The sequence below is a fragment of the Oncorhynchus nerka genome, linkage group LG15, assembly GCF_034236695.1.
Source record: "Oncorhynchus nerka isolate Pitt River linkage group LG15, Oner_Uvic_2.0, whole genome shotgun sequence".
NCBI lineage: Eukaryota > Metazoa > Chordata > Actinopteri > Salmoniformes > Salmonidae > Oncorhynchus > Oncorhynchus nerka.
In genome coordinates this window covers 60,307,534-60,323,611 of record NC_088410.1, presented here as the reverse complement: position 1 = coordinate 60,323,611, position 16,078 = coordinate 60,307,534, and the positions used below count along the sequence as shown (strand labels likewise).

At 46.2% G+C, this 16,078-nt stretch overlaps 1 protein-coding gene across 1 annotated transcript in view; it reads right to left on the bottom strand.

Moving 5' to 3' along the window:
- The window catches only part of LOC115143003 (citron rho-interacting kinase-like), a 56,464-nt gene that overhangs the window by 5,040 nt on the left and 35,346 nt on the right, over positions 1 to 16,078 (bottom strand). The window contains 20 exon segments of the mRNA XM_029682958.2: positions 502 to 672; positions 769 to 847; positions 987 to 1,067; positions 2,569 to 2,697; positions 2,867 to 3,068; positions 3,296 to 3,435; positions 3,889 to 4,024; positions 4,169 to 4,249; positions 5,336 to 5,505; positions 6,089 to 6,193; positions 6,399 to 6,490; positions 6,710 to 6,890; positions 7,221 to 7,358; positions 12,228 to 12,392; positions 13,341 to 13,539; positions 13,754 to 13,861; positions 14,133 to 14,273; positions 14,537 to 14,641; positions 14,830 to 14,965; positions 15,239 to 15,432. Of these exon segments, the coding sequence (XP_029538818.2) occupies positions 502 to 672; positions 769 to 847; positions 987 to 1,067; positions 2,569 to 2,697; positions 2,867 to 3,068; positions 3,296 to 3,435; positions 3,889 to 4,024; positions 4,169 to 4,249; positions 5,336 to 5,505; positions 6,089 to 6,193; positions 6,399 to 6,490; positions 6,710 to 6,890; positions 7,221 to 7,358; positions 12,228 to 12,392; positions 13,341 to 13,539; positions 13,754 to 13,861; positions 14,133 to 14,273; positions 14,537 to 14,641; positions 14,830 to 14,965; positions 15,239 to 15,432 (2,753 nt within the window).

Here is a 16,078-nt window from a genome sequence, read left to right as displayed (position 1 = left end):
CCTGTCAACTGTATGCCAACCTATGCCATCTGTACGCCAACCTATGCCACCAGTACGCCAACCTATGCCACCTGTACGCCAACCTATGCCACCTGTACGCCAACCTATGCCACCTGTACGCCAACCTATGCCACCTGTACGCCAACCTATGCCACCTGTACGCCAACCTATGCCACCTGTACGCCAACCTATGCCACCTGTACGCCAACCTATGCCACCTGTACGCCAACCTACTGTATGTCATTTGTATGCCAACCCATGCAGCAAGTGTGCCACCTGTGAGAAGCTCCACACCATCACCGTGCACTTCAGTGATTCCTGGTGGAATTTAAACAATGGGCGAAATTAGAGAGAAGGGAAGTCATTCTGAAGTCACACTGTAACCATGACTGCCCCAATCCTGCCTCCACTAACCAGCTCAGCCAACAGAAGGTGCAGTGATAGAATGAAGGATCCCCATTGTTGCTCCAAATCCCGGAAGAAAGAGCCATATTAACGTACCTGCGTCCAGAGCCATTCCTCTGCAGCTCCCCCTCCTGTCCCAGGTTGCCCTTACAGCAGATGACCCGGAGCTTGTTCTGGTAGGACGACGCCAGGTAAATGGCTCCGGAGGAGATGGCTGGGCCCAGGTAGCGCGGGTTGGGGATGTCCAGGTGAGCGTACGAGTGGGCCCTGACCAAGACACAATACCCCCCATTTATTTCTTACAATGTTATGCTAACTAGCTCAGGGTTGCAGTTAAGTAAAGGATCAGTGAGGTGATCTTACCCTAGAGCAGAGTGGCCCTGGACCTCGATCACATCCAACGAGTTGAAGTAGGTCACAAACAGGTAGGGTTCTCTGTAGGCTGATATAGAGAGGAGCACTGTGTTTACAAGCCCCTATAATGTCTTATTATAACACTTCTCTAGATGGCAATCCTTCAATGCTTTGGTTAGGATCACTCCCGAGATGATGGTTTCCGATGTAAAATGATTTTGACTTACCAAACGAGAGAGGCAGACGGCTCCATTTGATGTCCTCACTTCGACTCCTGCGGCCGTATGCGTCCACAAACACCCCGAATTCTGGATAAGGAATCATCACAATAGAAATAAGTGATACTGCTGGTATGCATTGCAAACTATGTGGAAATGAATATAACGGACATTTTTTAGCAGTCATCAGAGCATGGCTACACTACTTAGTCACTACATAATCATAAAGACATCATGGGCACTCTCCCTCCCTCACACACGCACCAGGGTTTCCTTTAAAACGGTAAAAAAAAACAGCTTTTGACCCGGTAACAAAAATTAAAAGCCAATACAAAAAAGAAATAAATGCTTTTTAGTATATTCATTGATGGAAAAACCAGTCGATGGAAATACATTTGACCGGACATGTGTATCGGCCTATAAGTTCATTTGCATAATTTAGTGGAATTAAATGAGCCGCATAGTCATTATTTATATTATCACACGCACACAGCCTACAGATACAGAGCCTAGCTTGAGCGGATAATCTGTCAGCGGATGAGCTGTTGCTACAGCTCCTCAAACAGCTAGTTCATTTGTTTCGGGAGTGAAACGTGCTTTTATAAATGTAAGCACCAATCATTGCGCAACGATTATAAAAGGCAATCGCGTGTTTAAAAACAGCTTTGATGACCATGATTAAAAAAAGCTACTCTTTTATTTCTCTACTGGTAACTGAAGCGCGCTTCCTATCGCCATTCTAGTGCATTGGAAACAGTAAGCAGGCTTCCTCACATCACACATCACTTTGCAATTGATGTGCAATTGAAAACATACTTAATTGGTTGAAAATGTAAACTTTTTACCTCATATTATGAGGCATGTTTTTACCTTGCTTCAAAGTAGCCTAGCCAAAATCCGACCATAAAACTTGGAGGCAATTATTTTATTGAGACTTCCATATTCCATTGAAACCAGTAACATATTTCTCTCATGTTGTATTGCTTTTCAAATCAACATACTTTCATTGTCCAGTAGCCAAAGGCACAATCCTAGTAATTTTAGCAACGAATACGAGTGTTTGCATCTTTAGATCTCCACTCTAAATTGCTAACGGATATTTTCATTTCTATCACAGTGCAGTGAGCTTTTGTCAGTCGCATAGTCTACTGCCTTGTGTGCATTGCTACGCTTATAACGTGAAAAAATAATAGTTAATCAACATGTCAAGCTAAACATTCTGATCGGTTGGATCAGCCTAATTGGTTTTTAATATTTGTTTTATATAGTCTAGGCCAACTGCTGTTCGTTACTCGTCTTGTTGTCTGAGGAAAAGGAAAAGTGGACAGTTATTCTAACATCTTCAAAATGCGCATCAGAATTAGGTAGGAAGGACACACGCCATTGAATCCTCGAGTTGCATGTTCTGTTAAGATGAAATACCATAATCTAAATGTGATTTCGGTCATTCTGAGCACCTAATCAGGTTATGCAGCCAATGCATATGGGTCCGGTGAATTTCTCAAATATCCGGCACCACATTTTCCTAACGGAAAGACAAAGGCGCACGCACACGCGTGGCCTATAGAAGTGTGTATGAAACATGTCTGACCGTGGAAGCAGAGCAGGTACTCGTCTTTCTGCGGTGCCTGGGTGACCTGGATGATGGAGATGGGGAAACTGTGGGAGGAGGCCGCAAAGATGGCCGAGGCCAACGTCACATCGTTCTTATCCAGGAACTCTGCAAGAGAGGTCCCCACACCAATCAATCAACCAATTATACAAAAAATAACCAGGTAATCTCTCCCTGTTTCAGTGTGTTTGGTGCCTAATGAACAACACCCTAGTTATCCCGAGATAACAGTGTACCTTGAACATGTTGTATCCTGTGTGATGAGTTGCTGACCTACCTTCCAGCACGTACTGCTTCATCTCCATCTCGTAGAACTTGTTGGTGCCGATGATGATGCTGTAGCCTGTGAAATGGATACAGCTGCAGGGCTCTGACGTCTCAATCTCTTTCCTGATGCAGAACTTATTGAGGCTGTCGTTGTAGCGCAGGATGGTGATCTTGTTGGGCATGGCGGCACAGATACACGTGCCATTCTCAATCTGCACAAGGGCCAATAACAACACAGTCGGGAGAACGATCACTCCAGAAATACGGTGTAATCAGTTGTGTCCACAGTTTCGAGGAAGGCACAGACAACATGAAAAGGTGCTGGAATAATTTGCTATGATTGAAACAAGTTTTACACCAGAAAACATTGTTTCGTCCTATTTCGATAAGGTGAAAAATCCACGAAGAAAAGTTAAGAATCGCAAATCTGTGGGCTCACCTTGCCAGAGGAGAAGAGGTGGCATCCCTTGACGGTCTCAAAGATGTATGGGCTGAGATCTGGCTGGGCTGGGAGATGGGACTGAGACAGAGACTGCTTCACCTTCTTGATCTCCACCAGACACAGGGCCCGCTCCTCTCCTGGACGGGACATGGTACAGATATCAGCAACAAACACATACAGTACCAACTGCATCCTCCATCCAATATAACACATTTGTGATCAGTTTCAACAGTTATTGCACTATACTAACACAATTCAGAATCGCAGTACTGCTAAACTGCAAGTACTGTAGCGGAGATGGTTTAGTGAACTACACTCACATGCTGAGTAACTTGCCTGTTTATCTAAGCTTTATTTAAGCAGGCGAGCCAGCTAAGGACAAATTCTGAGACCTGAAGACAGATTTGAACTCCCAGAGTCCATGCCTTCTATCAGGTTTTAGCTCGGGGAGCTAACACAAGTCTGTAGGCCCGCAGGCAAGCCGGGTTTGATACTCGCATATACCTGGTATAGGAAATGGGGTCCATTTTTTCAAGACCATGTTTCCAGTAGCTCACGAAGCTAAAAGCCTATAATAGTACAATACTGACCAGTAATTATGAGCAGCTTGTCGTGCTCCTTGATAATCTGGATCTGGAAGACGGAGGCCAGGCCAGGGATGTGAGTCAGGCTGTTCTTAATGACGTTCAGGGCATACAGACCCTCCTCAGAGCCAACCAAAACTATCTATGGCGGGGGAGAGAGAAAGCCAATGTGAAACTTCAGGTAACATTTAAATCAATTCCCTATCGCTTACCCAGTTCCCTGGGTACGTTTCCTGGTTCTGTATGCATAGTGAAGCACAATCCTGCATAAAACTCGCACACGTACCTGGTCGGTGAGGGGCAGGGTACAGTTAATGTCCAGTCGGTCGTCTCCTTCCAGCTTCAGCAGAGAGTTACCCAACAGTTTCTGTCGTCGGAGAGGAACACAGGCCAGGTCAGGGAATCGTGACGTGTAAACCTAACCTAGCATTCTACCAAGACAAAGCCCCCAGTATCTACTAATGTCAACGCAGGACGTTGTGAGGGTCATATAGCCTGCAGGACACAGTGGACGTGACAGAGGCAAGTGGTTTGCAGGGGTGAAGCAGGTGACGACACGGGGATGGATATGGGCAATTGGGGGGGGTGGGTTTGCAATAAATACAACGATTTTACTTATGTAGCACGTTCCGATTTCCATACAACATTTCACGCAAGAAAAGAAAAACAGGAAGATATCAAAATGAAAATGGTACACCAGACAAACCAATTGATCGACCAATCCATCGATCAATTGTATCGCAGGGCTGCATGGGCGGGTGTGGCGATTGAGACTCTGGACGTGCACGCAAGGCGCCGGCGGACAAAGCTGCACAGCAGTGTTGTCTCACATACATGCGCTGCATGGGTGCTGCATTGTGTGGGTATGTGGCTGCTCTTCAGGGTCAAGAGAGCGGGTGCGTGCACTATATGTGTGACTGACACGTTGAATGTGTGGCGTGTGTGCATGGGTATGTATACAGTAAGTGTGTTTACTGCATGCTCTGTCAATCAAAGCATACGCTTGGGCCCAAGCATAAGGCAGAGGCTCGTGCAGCTTTTTACCTGGACCAGTGGGGAGAGGTTCTTCTGTCTTTTAGGAACAGCTGTCTACAGTGTGGTCAACAACACCCCAGTGTATTTTACACATACAGCGTGTGTAAAATATGTATTCACGCATAAAATCATTGACAACATCCACAGACACAGACGGTAGAGGGACAACATGCAGACAAAGAGAGAGGGAAAGGGGTGGGGAGGGGAGAGAAAGAGATACTATTGAGTGGGAGTACACCCTATTCTCTCGGCAAACACCAAGAAAGTCTTGCTCTCTCATGTTTGAGTGTGGGTTCCATCTGTAAACTAGTAGGAGAACTCCGGCGCAGACGTCGAAAGTAACAACACTTCAAATATCAACCTGACTATAGAGGTTGAAGACGGCTTTCGAGATATGCACACAAGCACGTCCACTCACCGCGTCAGCCTCCACCTTGTCCTTGGAGCCCCTGCTGCTGGCTACGACTGACTCCAGGACAGCCACCCAGCGCTGCTTGTCTGGGAAGCTGGGAGCCATGAAGTACAGGGACTGGCCTGGCCAACAGGTGGTGTGTGGGTGAGACTCCAGCTTCAGGATGTACGGGGTGTCTGCACACAGACAGAAGCACAGACAGAAGCACAGACAGAAGCACAGACAGAAACACAGACAGAAACACAGACAGAAACACAGACAGAAGCAAGATACGAGAGTGAAGGGACAGAGACTACAGATCACATTCAAATACAAAAACAACAGAGGCAGGCTCAGCAGTTTAGCTACTTGACGACTGTGCAACTACTCCTGCAAAGAGTAATCAGATAGGATCAGTTTAGGTAGTTTTGCACAAGTTAGGATGTAGGGAGAGGTCAGGTGTTCATTAACTTAGTGTGTTCCAAATGGAGTTTTCTGGGAAACAGAAGTTCTACTCTGATCTCCAAGTGCATTAGGCAGGTGGATCCCAGTGCTCGACTTGGGCAGGAGCTCACCGGAGCAGAGTACCGTCACCTCAAATGTTCTACTGCTTGAGCTCCTGTTCCTCTTATAGAATATTAGCTCACAAGTATTGTGAGGCTCCTGCACCTAAATATAAACAGTACCGGCACAAAACGAGTACCAGCACTTATTTCTGCCCAAGACAAACACCGGTGGACTCTAATCTACATGTGTACAGTATCTATAAGTGCATTGTACCCGACTTGGCCGTGTTGATGAGCTCCGAGGCTCCCACTGCTCCATGGATGGTCACCTCTCCATCAGGAAGACACAGCTCAAACTCCTCCTCTGGCTTCAGAGAGTCTGGAAACACACCAGAAGTACATTTACTAGGGCACACGGTAGCAAAACGTTTTGCAACGCTACCAGGCCAGCTACAAGTCCAGGTAGAACCCTCTCTGTTTTAGACTGTTGCCTAATGAATATGATCCAGGAGGGCAAGGGTCATGAAGACGCTGCCAAAACAGTCTGCTGAAAGAGAAAGGCGAGTTAAGTCAAGGAGCAGTACCTTCTCTGGGTTCAGTGTCGTAGATGGACACCTTGGTCCCATCCAGCACCACGTACTTCCTCTCCCAGCCCTGCTGGCCACGCTTGGAGTTCCTGCAGAGACATACACACACACAATTCAGAGGTGTTATATTTTCCCTGTCAAGGGCCCTACCCAGAGCTCATGCCCAAGAAAGATGAAAAGGAGGAGGAAGACTTTTGATTTTCAAACCACTTTCCAACAAATTCTCAAAGTGCTCTACATAAAGCAAGGTACGGTAGGTAGAAACAGAAGAATGTCCATAATAAAGATGCTACTGTGAGAACACAGACCTGGGTTGTTTCATCCATCCCTCCAGGCGAACGTGGCCAGCGGCCTCTTTGAGCTGCAGGGCAGGGGAGCTGGCCTTCTCCCGACACAACGCCTCTGAGAAGTGGGTGGCGTACTCCGCCGGCAGGCCGCACGTGGCAGGGAGGCAGGGCGAGCACTTGGGGTGGCAGAGGGTGTTGCACTCTACAGAAGACAAGGAAGAGAGAGAAGGAAATACATGTATTGTGGAGGAGTGATTTTCTTCAGTTATGTTGGCTGAAAACAAGTACTCTGTTGCATTGCATCTTCATACCTGTACACGAGTGTCGGGAATAATATTATTATTATTTTTTTATTTATTTTATGTATTCAACGTAATGGCCACAAGAAAGGGAAGTTTGGTTGAAAGAAATAGTTGAAACACAGTTAATGAACATAATGCAGTGGTCTGGGACATTGCTCATGAGCGCAACAGCAGTGCTATGGTAGCAGTAATGAGAAAGAAAGGCAGTAAAGCCCATTAGGACTACTAACCTAGGCAGGTGGCGGCCTGGCGTCCAAAGTGCACGGTGTCCAGGCAGACAGAACACTTGCTGGCCCTCATGTTGAGTCCCACGGTGAAGCGATGGGGGATGTTGTGGTGCATCCTCTCCTTCACGCGACGCCCGTACTCTACAACAACAGAGTGACAATGAGTGAAAACTAGAATGAGTGAGTTTTGCAGCGGTCATGCACATAGTTTGCGTATTGTTTTTGTCACTTAAAAGCCCCTGACAAGAGAAAGCAAAAAATGTTTTGACAGCAAGACAAAGAGAGTACTGATATGAGGCATAGCAATTCATTTTCTGCACGTGCATATTTTCAGTTCTAGCGGCATAACCATGGTTATGAGTCGATTCATGCAAATGACAATGGGTTTATGTACTTTAACTATAGTATTTGTAAAAGAGATGGTTTCAGATCTACTTCGCTTTGCAGAAAGAAAGGCTGGTCAAAGGACACACTTTATTTTCCAGTCTAAAGTGTTGCTGGGGCCCTAATCCAGCAGGGGTTGGGTCTTGACAACCGTAAACCAGAAGTCCTGAACCGCAACCCCGTCTTTGCTTTTTGAAGGCGTTTGGCACAGAGTTCAATAGAACTTAATGGAGGTTACATTTGCAAAGAGCCAACCCCACATTGTTTACCAACTGGCATGGAGTCTTTCCTGAGAACCTTCTGAATGAAGCACTCTCTATTTTTGCCTCCATATTGTTGCCTACTAAATACTAATACTTGTTCCTTCAGTCAATAACCGGCCCAGCATCACGTGCATCTCAGATGCAGACTAGCGTTGTAAATGTGCGCCATTAACCAGTTGAAGGGAGGGGGATGATCCCGCTCTCCGTAGCCAATGCGAGTAAGACCTTTAAACAGATCAACGTTCACAAGGCCGCAGGGCCAGACGGATTGCCAAGACACGTACTTAGAGCATGCTCTGACCAGTTGGCAAGTGTCTTCACTGATATTTTCAACCTCTCCCTGACCCAGTGTGTAATACCCACGTTTCAAGCAGACCACCATAGTCCCTGTGCCCAAGAACGCCAAGGTATCCTGTCTAAATGACGATCACCCCCGTAGCACTCACATCCGACACCATGAAATGCTATCAAAAAAGGCTGGTCATGGCTCACATCAACACCATCATCCCAGACTCCCTGGACCCATTCCAATTCTCATACCGCCCCAATAGATCCACAGATGACACAATCTCTAATGCACTTTCCCACCTGGACAAAAGGAACACGTACTGTACGTGAGAATGCTGTTCATTGACTACAGCTCAGCATTCAACACCATAGTGCCCTACAAGCTCATCACTAAACTAAGGACCCTGGGATTAAACACCTCCCTCTGCAATTGGATACTGGACTTTGACGGGCTGTCCCCAGGTGGTGAGGGTAGGCAACAACACATCCGCCACACTGACCCTCAACACGGGGGCCCCCAGGGGTGCGTGCTTAGCCCTCTCCTGTACTTGACGTTCACCCACGACTGTGTTGCCGCACACTGGTACCTAACAACGACGGCAGGCCTGATCACCAACGATTTTGAGACAGCCTACAGGGAGGAGGTTAGAGACCTGGCAATGTAGTGCCAGGACAAAAACCTTTCCCTCGACATTAGCAAGACAAAAGAAGATTAATGACTCAGGGTCCAAACACACCAACACAGTCGTGAAGAGGGCACAACAAAGCCTCTTCCACCTCAGGAGGCTGAAAAGATGGGCCCTTACATCCTCAAAAAGTTATACAGCTGCACGACATAGAGCATTTTGACTGGCTGCTGCTCAGCATCCGACCGCAAGGCGCTACAGAAGGTAGTGCACACGTCCTGTAACTGTTTTGACTTGAGGTTATTATTTATAGGGGTGCCAGGTAGGTTGTGCCTACCAGAGAAAACATTAGTTTCTCCTTTTGGTTTGGGAGGGAATGAGTCCCATCTGGTCCGTCAAGTCTACACCAATACAAAGGACTTATGCAAAAGTCAGGATGGAAATAAACTTTTCATAAACCCTTAAAACATTGAAAATAACTTCAAAAACAACTATATTATTTTGCGTGGGTTGTATTAATAACATCAATGATTACACACATAATAATATCACAATGAGTTCTGGTTCCTCCAGAAATGTCCTGTACCTCGGGCATAAAAAGAGTCCAGCCCGGTAAAGGAGTTCAGCGAACTCCCGTGACCTTAGTCACGCAATGTTTGTCCGTTCATTCAAGTGTAGCGTAAACCCAGTATTAATCATACAATCAATATAACAATATTTTACCACAGAACTTTAAAGCGTATCAACTCTTACTAAGTCCTCAACTACAACTAACTACATAAATCATCACAGTATACATCACATCAAAACAAATGAAATACCGTATACAAAAAGGTGTTAGTCAGTCGGTCAGTCAGACAATCCAATCTGCCAATAGATCTCCAGCGCAGAAAGGCCACGAAGAACAGAGAGGTGTAGTCCACGGACGCAAAGAGTGGATCCGATCCTGGGTAAACTCTATTAGGCTACAAAACAAACGGAATAGAGAAGCTTCGGGAACTGAGGGATGAACACATCCTCATTCACGTCTCCATCACAACCCCACTTTCGTGCAGCCGATGCTGGCTATTTAATTGGGAATTAAAGGGAAAGCGCCCTATTGGAAAATCAGGGCCGTCACAGTCCCAGTACATTACTTGGGCTGAGCTCCCTGCCATCCGTGACCTCTATACCAGGCGGCGTCAGAGGAAGGCCCTAAAAATGGTCAAAGACTCCTGCCACCCAAGTTGAAGTCTGTTCAGCGGTACCGGAGTACCAAGTCTGGGAGCAAAAGGCTCCTGAACCGCTTCTACCCCAAAGCCATAAGACCGTTGAACAGTTAATTAGACAGCTACCCAGACGCTTTTTACCCCCTTTCTACACGTACATAGTACTTCAATCAATCACCAAACCAAAATGTACAGTTGAAGTCAGAAGTTTACATACACCTTAACCAAATACATTTACTCAGTTTCTCACAATGCCTGACATTTAATCCAAGTAAAAATTGTCTTAGGTCAGTTAGGATCACCACTTCATGTTAAGAATGTGAAATGTCAGAATAATAGGAGAGAGAATGATTAATTTCAGCTTTTATTTCCTTCATCACATTCCCAGTGGGTCATGCTACCAAATACTAATTGAGTGTCTTGCCTAAATGATTTAACATGTTTAACACAAACGTTCCGGGTAGCCTTCCACAAGCTTACCACAATAAATTGGGTGAATTTTGGCCCATTCCTCCTGACAGAGCTGGTGTAACTGAGTCAGGTTTGTAGGCCTCCTTGCTCACACACGCCTTTTCAGTTCTGCCCATAAATGTTCTATTGGATTGAGGTCAGGGCTTTGTGATGGCCACTCCAATATCTTGACTTTGTTGTCCTTAAGTCATTTTTCCACAACTTTGGAAGTATGCTTGGGGTCATTGTCCATTTGGAAGACCCATTTGCGACCAGGCTTTAACTTCCTGACTGATGTCTTGAGATGTTGCTTCAATATATCCACATAATTTTCTTTCCTCATGATGACATCTATTTTGTGAAGTGCACCAGCCCCTACTGCAGCAAAGCACCCCCACAACATGATGCTGCCAAACCCGTGCTTCACGGTTGGGATGGTGTTCTTCGGCTTGCAAGCTTCCTCCTTTTTCCTCCAAACACAACGATGGTCATTATGGCCAAACATTTTTATTTTTGTTTCATCAGACCATGTGATCAGACATGTGTCCCCATGTGCAGTTGCAAACCGTAGTCTGGCTTTTTTATGGCGGTTTTGGAGGAGTAGCTCCTTCCTTGCTGAGCGGCCTTTCAGGTTATGTCAATATAGGACTCTATTTACTGTGGATATAGATAATTTTGTACTGGTTTCCTCCAGCATCTTCACAAGGTCCTTTGCTGTTTTTCTGGGATTGATTTGCACTTTTCACACCAAAGTACGTTCATCTCTAGGAGACAGAAAGCGTCTCCTTCCTGAGCGGTATGACGGCTGCGTGGTCCCATGGTGTTTATACTTGCGTACTATTGTTTGTACAGATGAACGTGGTACCTTCAGGCATTTGGAAATTGGTCCCAAGGATGAACCAGACTTGTGGAGGTCTACACATTTTTTTTGAGGTCTTGGCTGAATTCTTTTGATTTTCCCATGATGTCAGGAAAAGAGGCACTGAGTTTGAAGGTAGGCCTAGAAATACATCCACGGGTACACCTCCAATTGACTCAAATTATGTCAATTAGCCTATCAGAATTTTCTAAAGCCATGACATCATTTTCTGGAATTTCCAAGCTGTTTAAAGGCACAGTCAACGTAGTTATGTAAATCCATTCTGACCCACTGGAATTGTGATACAGTGAATTTAAAGTGAAATAATCTGTCTGTAAACAATTGTTGGAAAAATTACTTGTGTCATGCACAAAGTAGATGTCCTAACCGACTTGCCAAAACTATAGTTTATTAACAAGAAATGTGTAGAGTGGTTGAATAACGAGTTTTAATGACTAAGTGTATGTAAAATTCTGACTTCAACTGTACATTCAGTATTACCTCAATCAATCAATCACCACAACTACCTCGTACACCAGTACACTCGGTACCGGTACGCCTTGTGTATAGGCTATATATAGCCTCGTTAATGTTATTTTATTGTGTTACTATTTTATTGTTATCTATTTGTAAATGTTCTTGCTTTTTAACTGCATTGCTGGGAAAGAGCTCAAAAGGAAGCCTTGTTGTATTTGGTGCATGTGACAACTAACATCTTACTTGATGAATACAACAAGCACAATGAGATGGAAGATGGTTACCTCTTCACAACAGTTTCAAACTGAGAATACACTTACTTTCAAAAGTTACCCTTCGCTTCTCTGTGAGCAGAATGAGAGAGAAAGAAAATTAAGAGTTCTCTATATATAGAGATAGAGAGAGCGAGAGAGAGGAGACACACACACACCGAGAGCAGGGGCTGTGGGACTTACCTTCGGGCGTGGAGCTCTCCTTGCATCGCGCAGAGCTAGAGGGTGCCAGGAGGCTGCTGGGGTTGGGCTGGCGCTCGGGGGACTTGACGATGGCCGACATGAGGATCTGCTGGCGGGCGGAGGCTGGCGTGGCCGGGGCGTGCTCTGAGGCTTTAAAATGGGCCGCTGGAAGGGAGGGAGGAACCGTTAAGCTTTTGGCAACACCTGGCACACTTCGACACACCAGAAACATTGCTTCCTGTACATCGTCTCCATCATTAATATACAATCACCCTGTTGAAATACTTCCAAAAAGGTGTCCTCACTTCCCTGAAGAAGACAGGGTAAATAAAGTAAGCATTCCACTGGACTGCTCTCCCTAATATGTCAGATCAGTGAGGAGTTCAAGGAAGGGATACAAGGATTTGAACCCAACACTATGACAATCATCAGGGCATGGATTCACAAACAACTCACAGGAGTGCTGACCTAGGATCAGTTTAGCCTGTTCGATAATAATTAATATTATAAACAGGGTGGTTCGAGCCCTGAATGCTGACTGGCTGGCAGCCGTGGTATATCAGACTGTACACCACGGGTATGACAAAACATTTATTTTTACTGCTCTAATTACATTGGTAACCAGTTTATAATAGGAATAAGGAACCTCCGGTGTTTGTGGTGTACGGCCAATATACCACAGCTAAGGACTATATCCAGGCACTCCCCCGCTGCGTCGTGTGTAACAGTATAGCTTCCGTCCCTCTCCTCGCCCATACCTGGGCTCGAACCAGGGACCCTCTGCACAACAACAGCCAACAGCCACCCTCGAAGCATCGTTACCCATCGCGCCACAAAAGCCGCGATCCATGTAGAGCAAGGGGAACAACTACTTCAAGGTCTCAGAGCGAGTGACGTCACCGATTTATACGCTATTAGTGCGCACCCTGCTAACTAGCTAGCCATTTCACATTGGTTACACGTGCATAAGAACAGCCCTTAGCTGTGGTATATTGGCCCGTCCCTTATTGCATGAACAGGGAGGACCTGATCCTAGATAAGCACTCCTGCTTTCAGAGGCTTTATGAATATGGGCGTATGTCCTGTAATAAGATTGTTGGCGACACCACCCACCTTCTTCTCTTAGTGATCTCAGCTCTATCCTCATCTTCTGCAGGGCGTCCTCCAGGTCTGAGCAGCGTGTCCTTTCCTTCTCCAGGGCCACCTTCATGTCACTGTACTGCATGGGCAGTGCTGGCTGGGCCTGGGCCCCGGAACCCCCAGCCCCGTTCCCATTGGGCGCCAGCTCATCCCGCCGCCGCCCGAAGATACCCTGGCAGGAGAGAGAGGGAGCTCGAGTTCGAGTTACCCAGAGTTTCAGAAGGAGCCACAGACTTGTGTGGCATTCATTTCACATGCAGTAACATTAAGATGTATTGTGTGTGTGTTGTGTGTGTGTTTGAGCCTGTGTGTCCCCGTCCAGGGACAACAACCATCTGCTCCCTATGCCGACTGCGCCATTCGCCGTCATCGCGGCGTTCTCTCACCTTCTTTTTCTTGGTGGGCTGATCCATTTTGGCCTGGAGGAAGTCAATCAGCTTGGTCTGCTGAGAAATGGTGCCCTCCATCTTGACTTTCTCATGAGAATAAACAGCCTGTGGCGTGAGAAAGAATCAATGTCAATATAAATGCATCAGGCTACCAGCTAACGTCTCACATGGAATTAGCTGTAAGAGCTGAGCCATTCCAGCAACTACGGCGGACGTTTCAAAAAAACGTAAAAAAGCGTTTCTTATTGGACAAGACCACATAGTACCTCCCCTTTTCAGTCTGTTTGGTGCCGAATGAATATGACCCAGGCCAGCTGAGAACAGCTGGGCTCAGCGGTGTTAAAAACGGTCTGAGTGGGACTGAGTGTAATGTTACCTGGATGTTCTCCAGCTGGTACTCCAGGTCGGTCCTCTCAGTCTTCAGCAGGTCAGTCTGGTCCAGAGCCTCCTGCAGGCCTTGTGTCAGACGAAATATGTGGCTCTTCTGTAGGTCCATCTGCTGCTGTAGCTTGCCTTGCTGTGGTGAGGAGGTCACCACACCAACACACATCATTCCAAGACAATCGAAAAGCTATTTTCTGTAACTTTTTGTGTAAATTGGACTAGCGTCCTGACCAGGGGTGAACCTGTACATTAAGCTGCCTCACACTACAAATAGGAGACAGGCTCCTGCCCTATGGGCTGTCCTGGCTCGGACAAGGCTTACTTACTTTGGGTAAATGAAATACAATATTGCGTACTTATTGATGTTTGTGTGAATGTTTGCGGAGTGCTCTCTACCTCGTCCATCAGCCTCTGCTTCAGCTCCCTCTCCGTCTCCAGTTTTTGCTGCAGGGTGCGGGCGTTCATCTCCAGCATGGCGTGCTTCTTCTCCAGGTCATTCAGCTGACAACACACACAACCACAAGTTCAAAGACTGTGTAGAAAAATATAATATATGCCATTTGGCAGACACTTTTATCCAAAGGGATTCGGTACAGTGTGTACATGATGATTTTCTACATATGCGACCCCAGCGAGAATCAAACCCATGGACCTGCCGTCGCTAGTGTCATGCTATAGACAAGACTCACCGTATCAGAGAGACTCTCGGCCTTCAGTCTCTGTTCTTTCAGGGCTTGCTGCAGAGCCACGATCTCCGCCGTGTGCTCCCTGACCGCTAGCTCCACCGCCTGGCGGGACTCGGTACTGCGCTGGTCTGCACGCAACCTACACACACATGGAAAATTAACACTCCCTGTGTGCGCACAGCTGTGTGTGGGTAGCAGTAGGTTTGTAGTGTGTGTGTGTGAAGGCATTTGCATATGTAAATGTGACATGAGCACCTTTGTATGTACTGTATTGTGTGTGTGTCATGCATGTATGTATGTGTGTATGTATGAAGCGTGTAAGACACGTGTGCATATATGAGGCTTGTGCGCATGCATGCATGACGCCTGCTTGACGTGTGTATGATAATCTGCCGTGCGTGTGTGTGTCTACCTATTCTGTTTCTCGTTGTCCATCAGGCGCTGCATGTCTCGAGTCCTCCTCTCGGCCTGGTTCTTCTCGTCCTCCAGGGCTCCCCTCCAGGCCTCCCACTGTCTCTCCTTCTCCAGCAGCTCATCATTCAGACTCTCCAGCTCCACAACCTGCTCCTCCAGCATGCTGCACGTCGTCTTCAGAGTCTCAATGTTCTACAGGCACACCAGTCACTCGTTTGATTTTGCCTTTATGTAACCAGGTAAGTCATTGAGAAGTTGAGAACTCATTTTCGTTTGCAATAACGAGGTGATACACTAGTCACTTCCTATGCAGAGTCTGTGTATATACACTACCGTTCAAAAGTTTGGGGTCACTTAAAAATGTTCTTGTTTTTGAAGAAAAGCTCATTTTTTGTCCATTAAAATAACATCAAATTGATCAGAAATACAGTGTAGACATTGTTAATGTTGTAAATGACTATTGAAGCTGGAAACGGCAGATTTTTAATGGAATATCTATATAGGCGCACAGAGGCCCATTATCAGCAACCATCACTCCTGTGTGCCAACGGCATATTGTGTTAACTAATCCAAGTTTATCATTTTAAAAGCTAATTGATGGCCAGAAACAAATAACTTTCTTCTGAAACTCGTCAGTCTACTCTTGTTCTGAGAAATTAAGGCTATTCCATGTGAGAAATTGCCAAGAAACTGAAGATCTCGTACAACGCTGTGTACTACTCCCTTCACAGAATAGCGCAAACTGGCTCTAAACAGAATAGAAAGAGGAGTGGGAAGCCCCAGTGCACAACTGAGCAAGAGGACAAGTACATTAGAGTGCCTAGTTTGAGAAACAGAT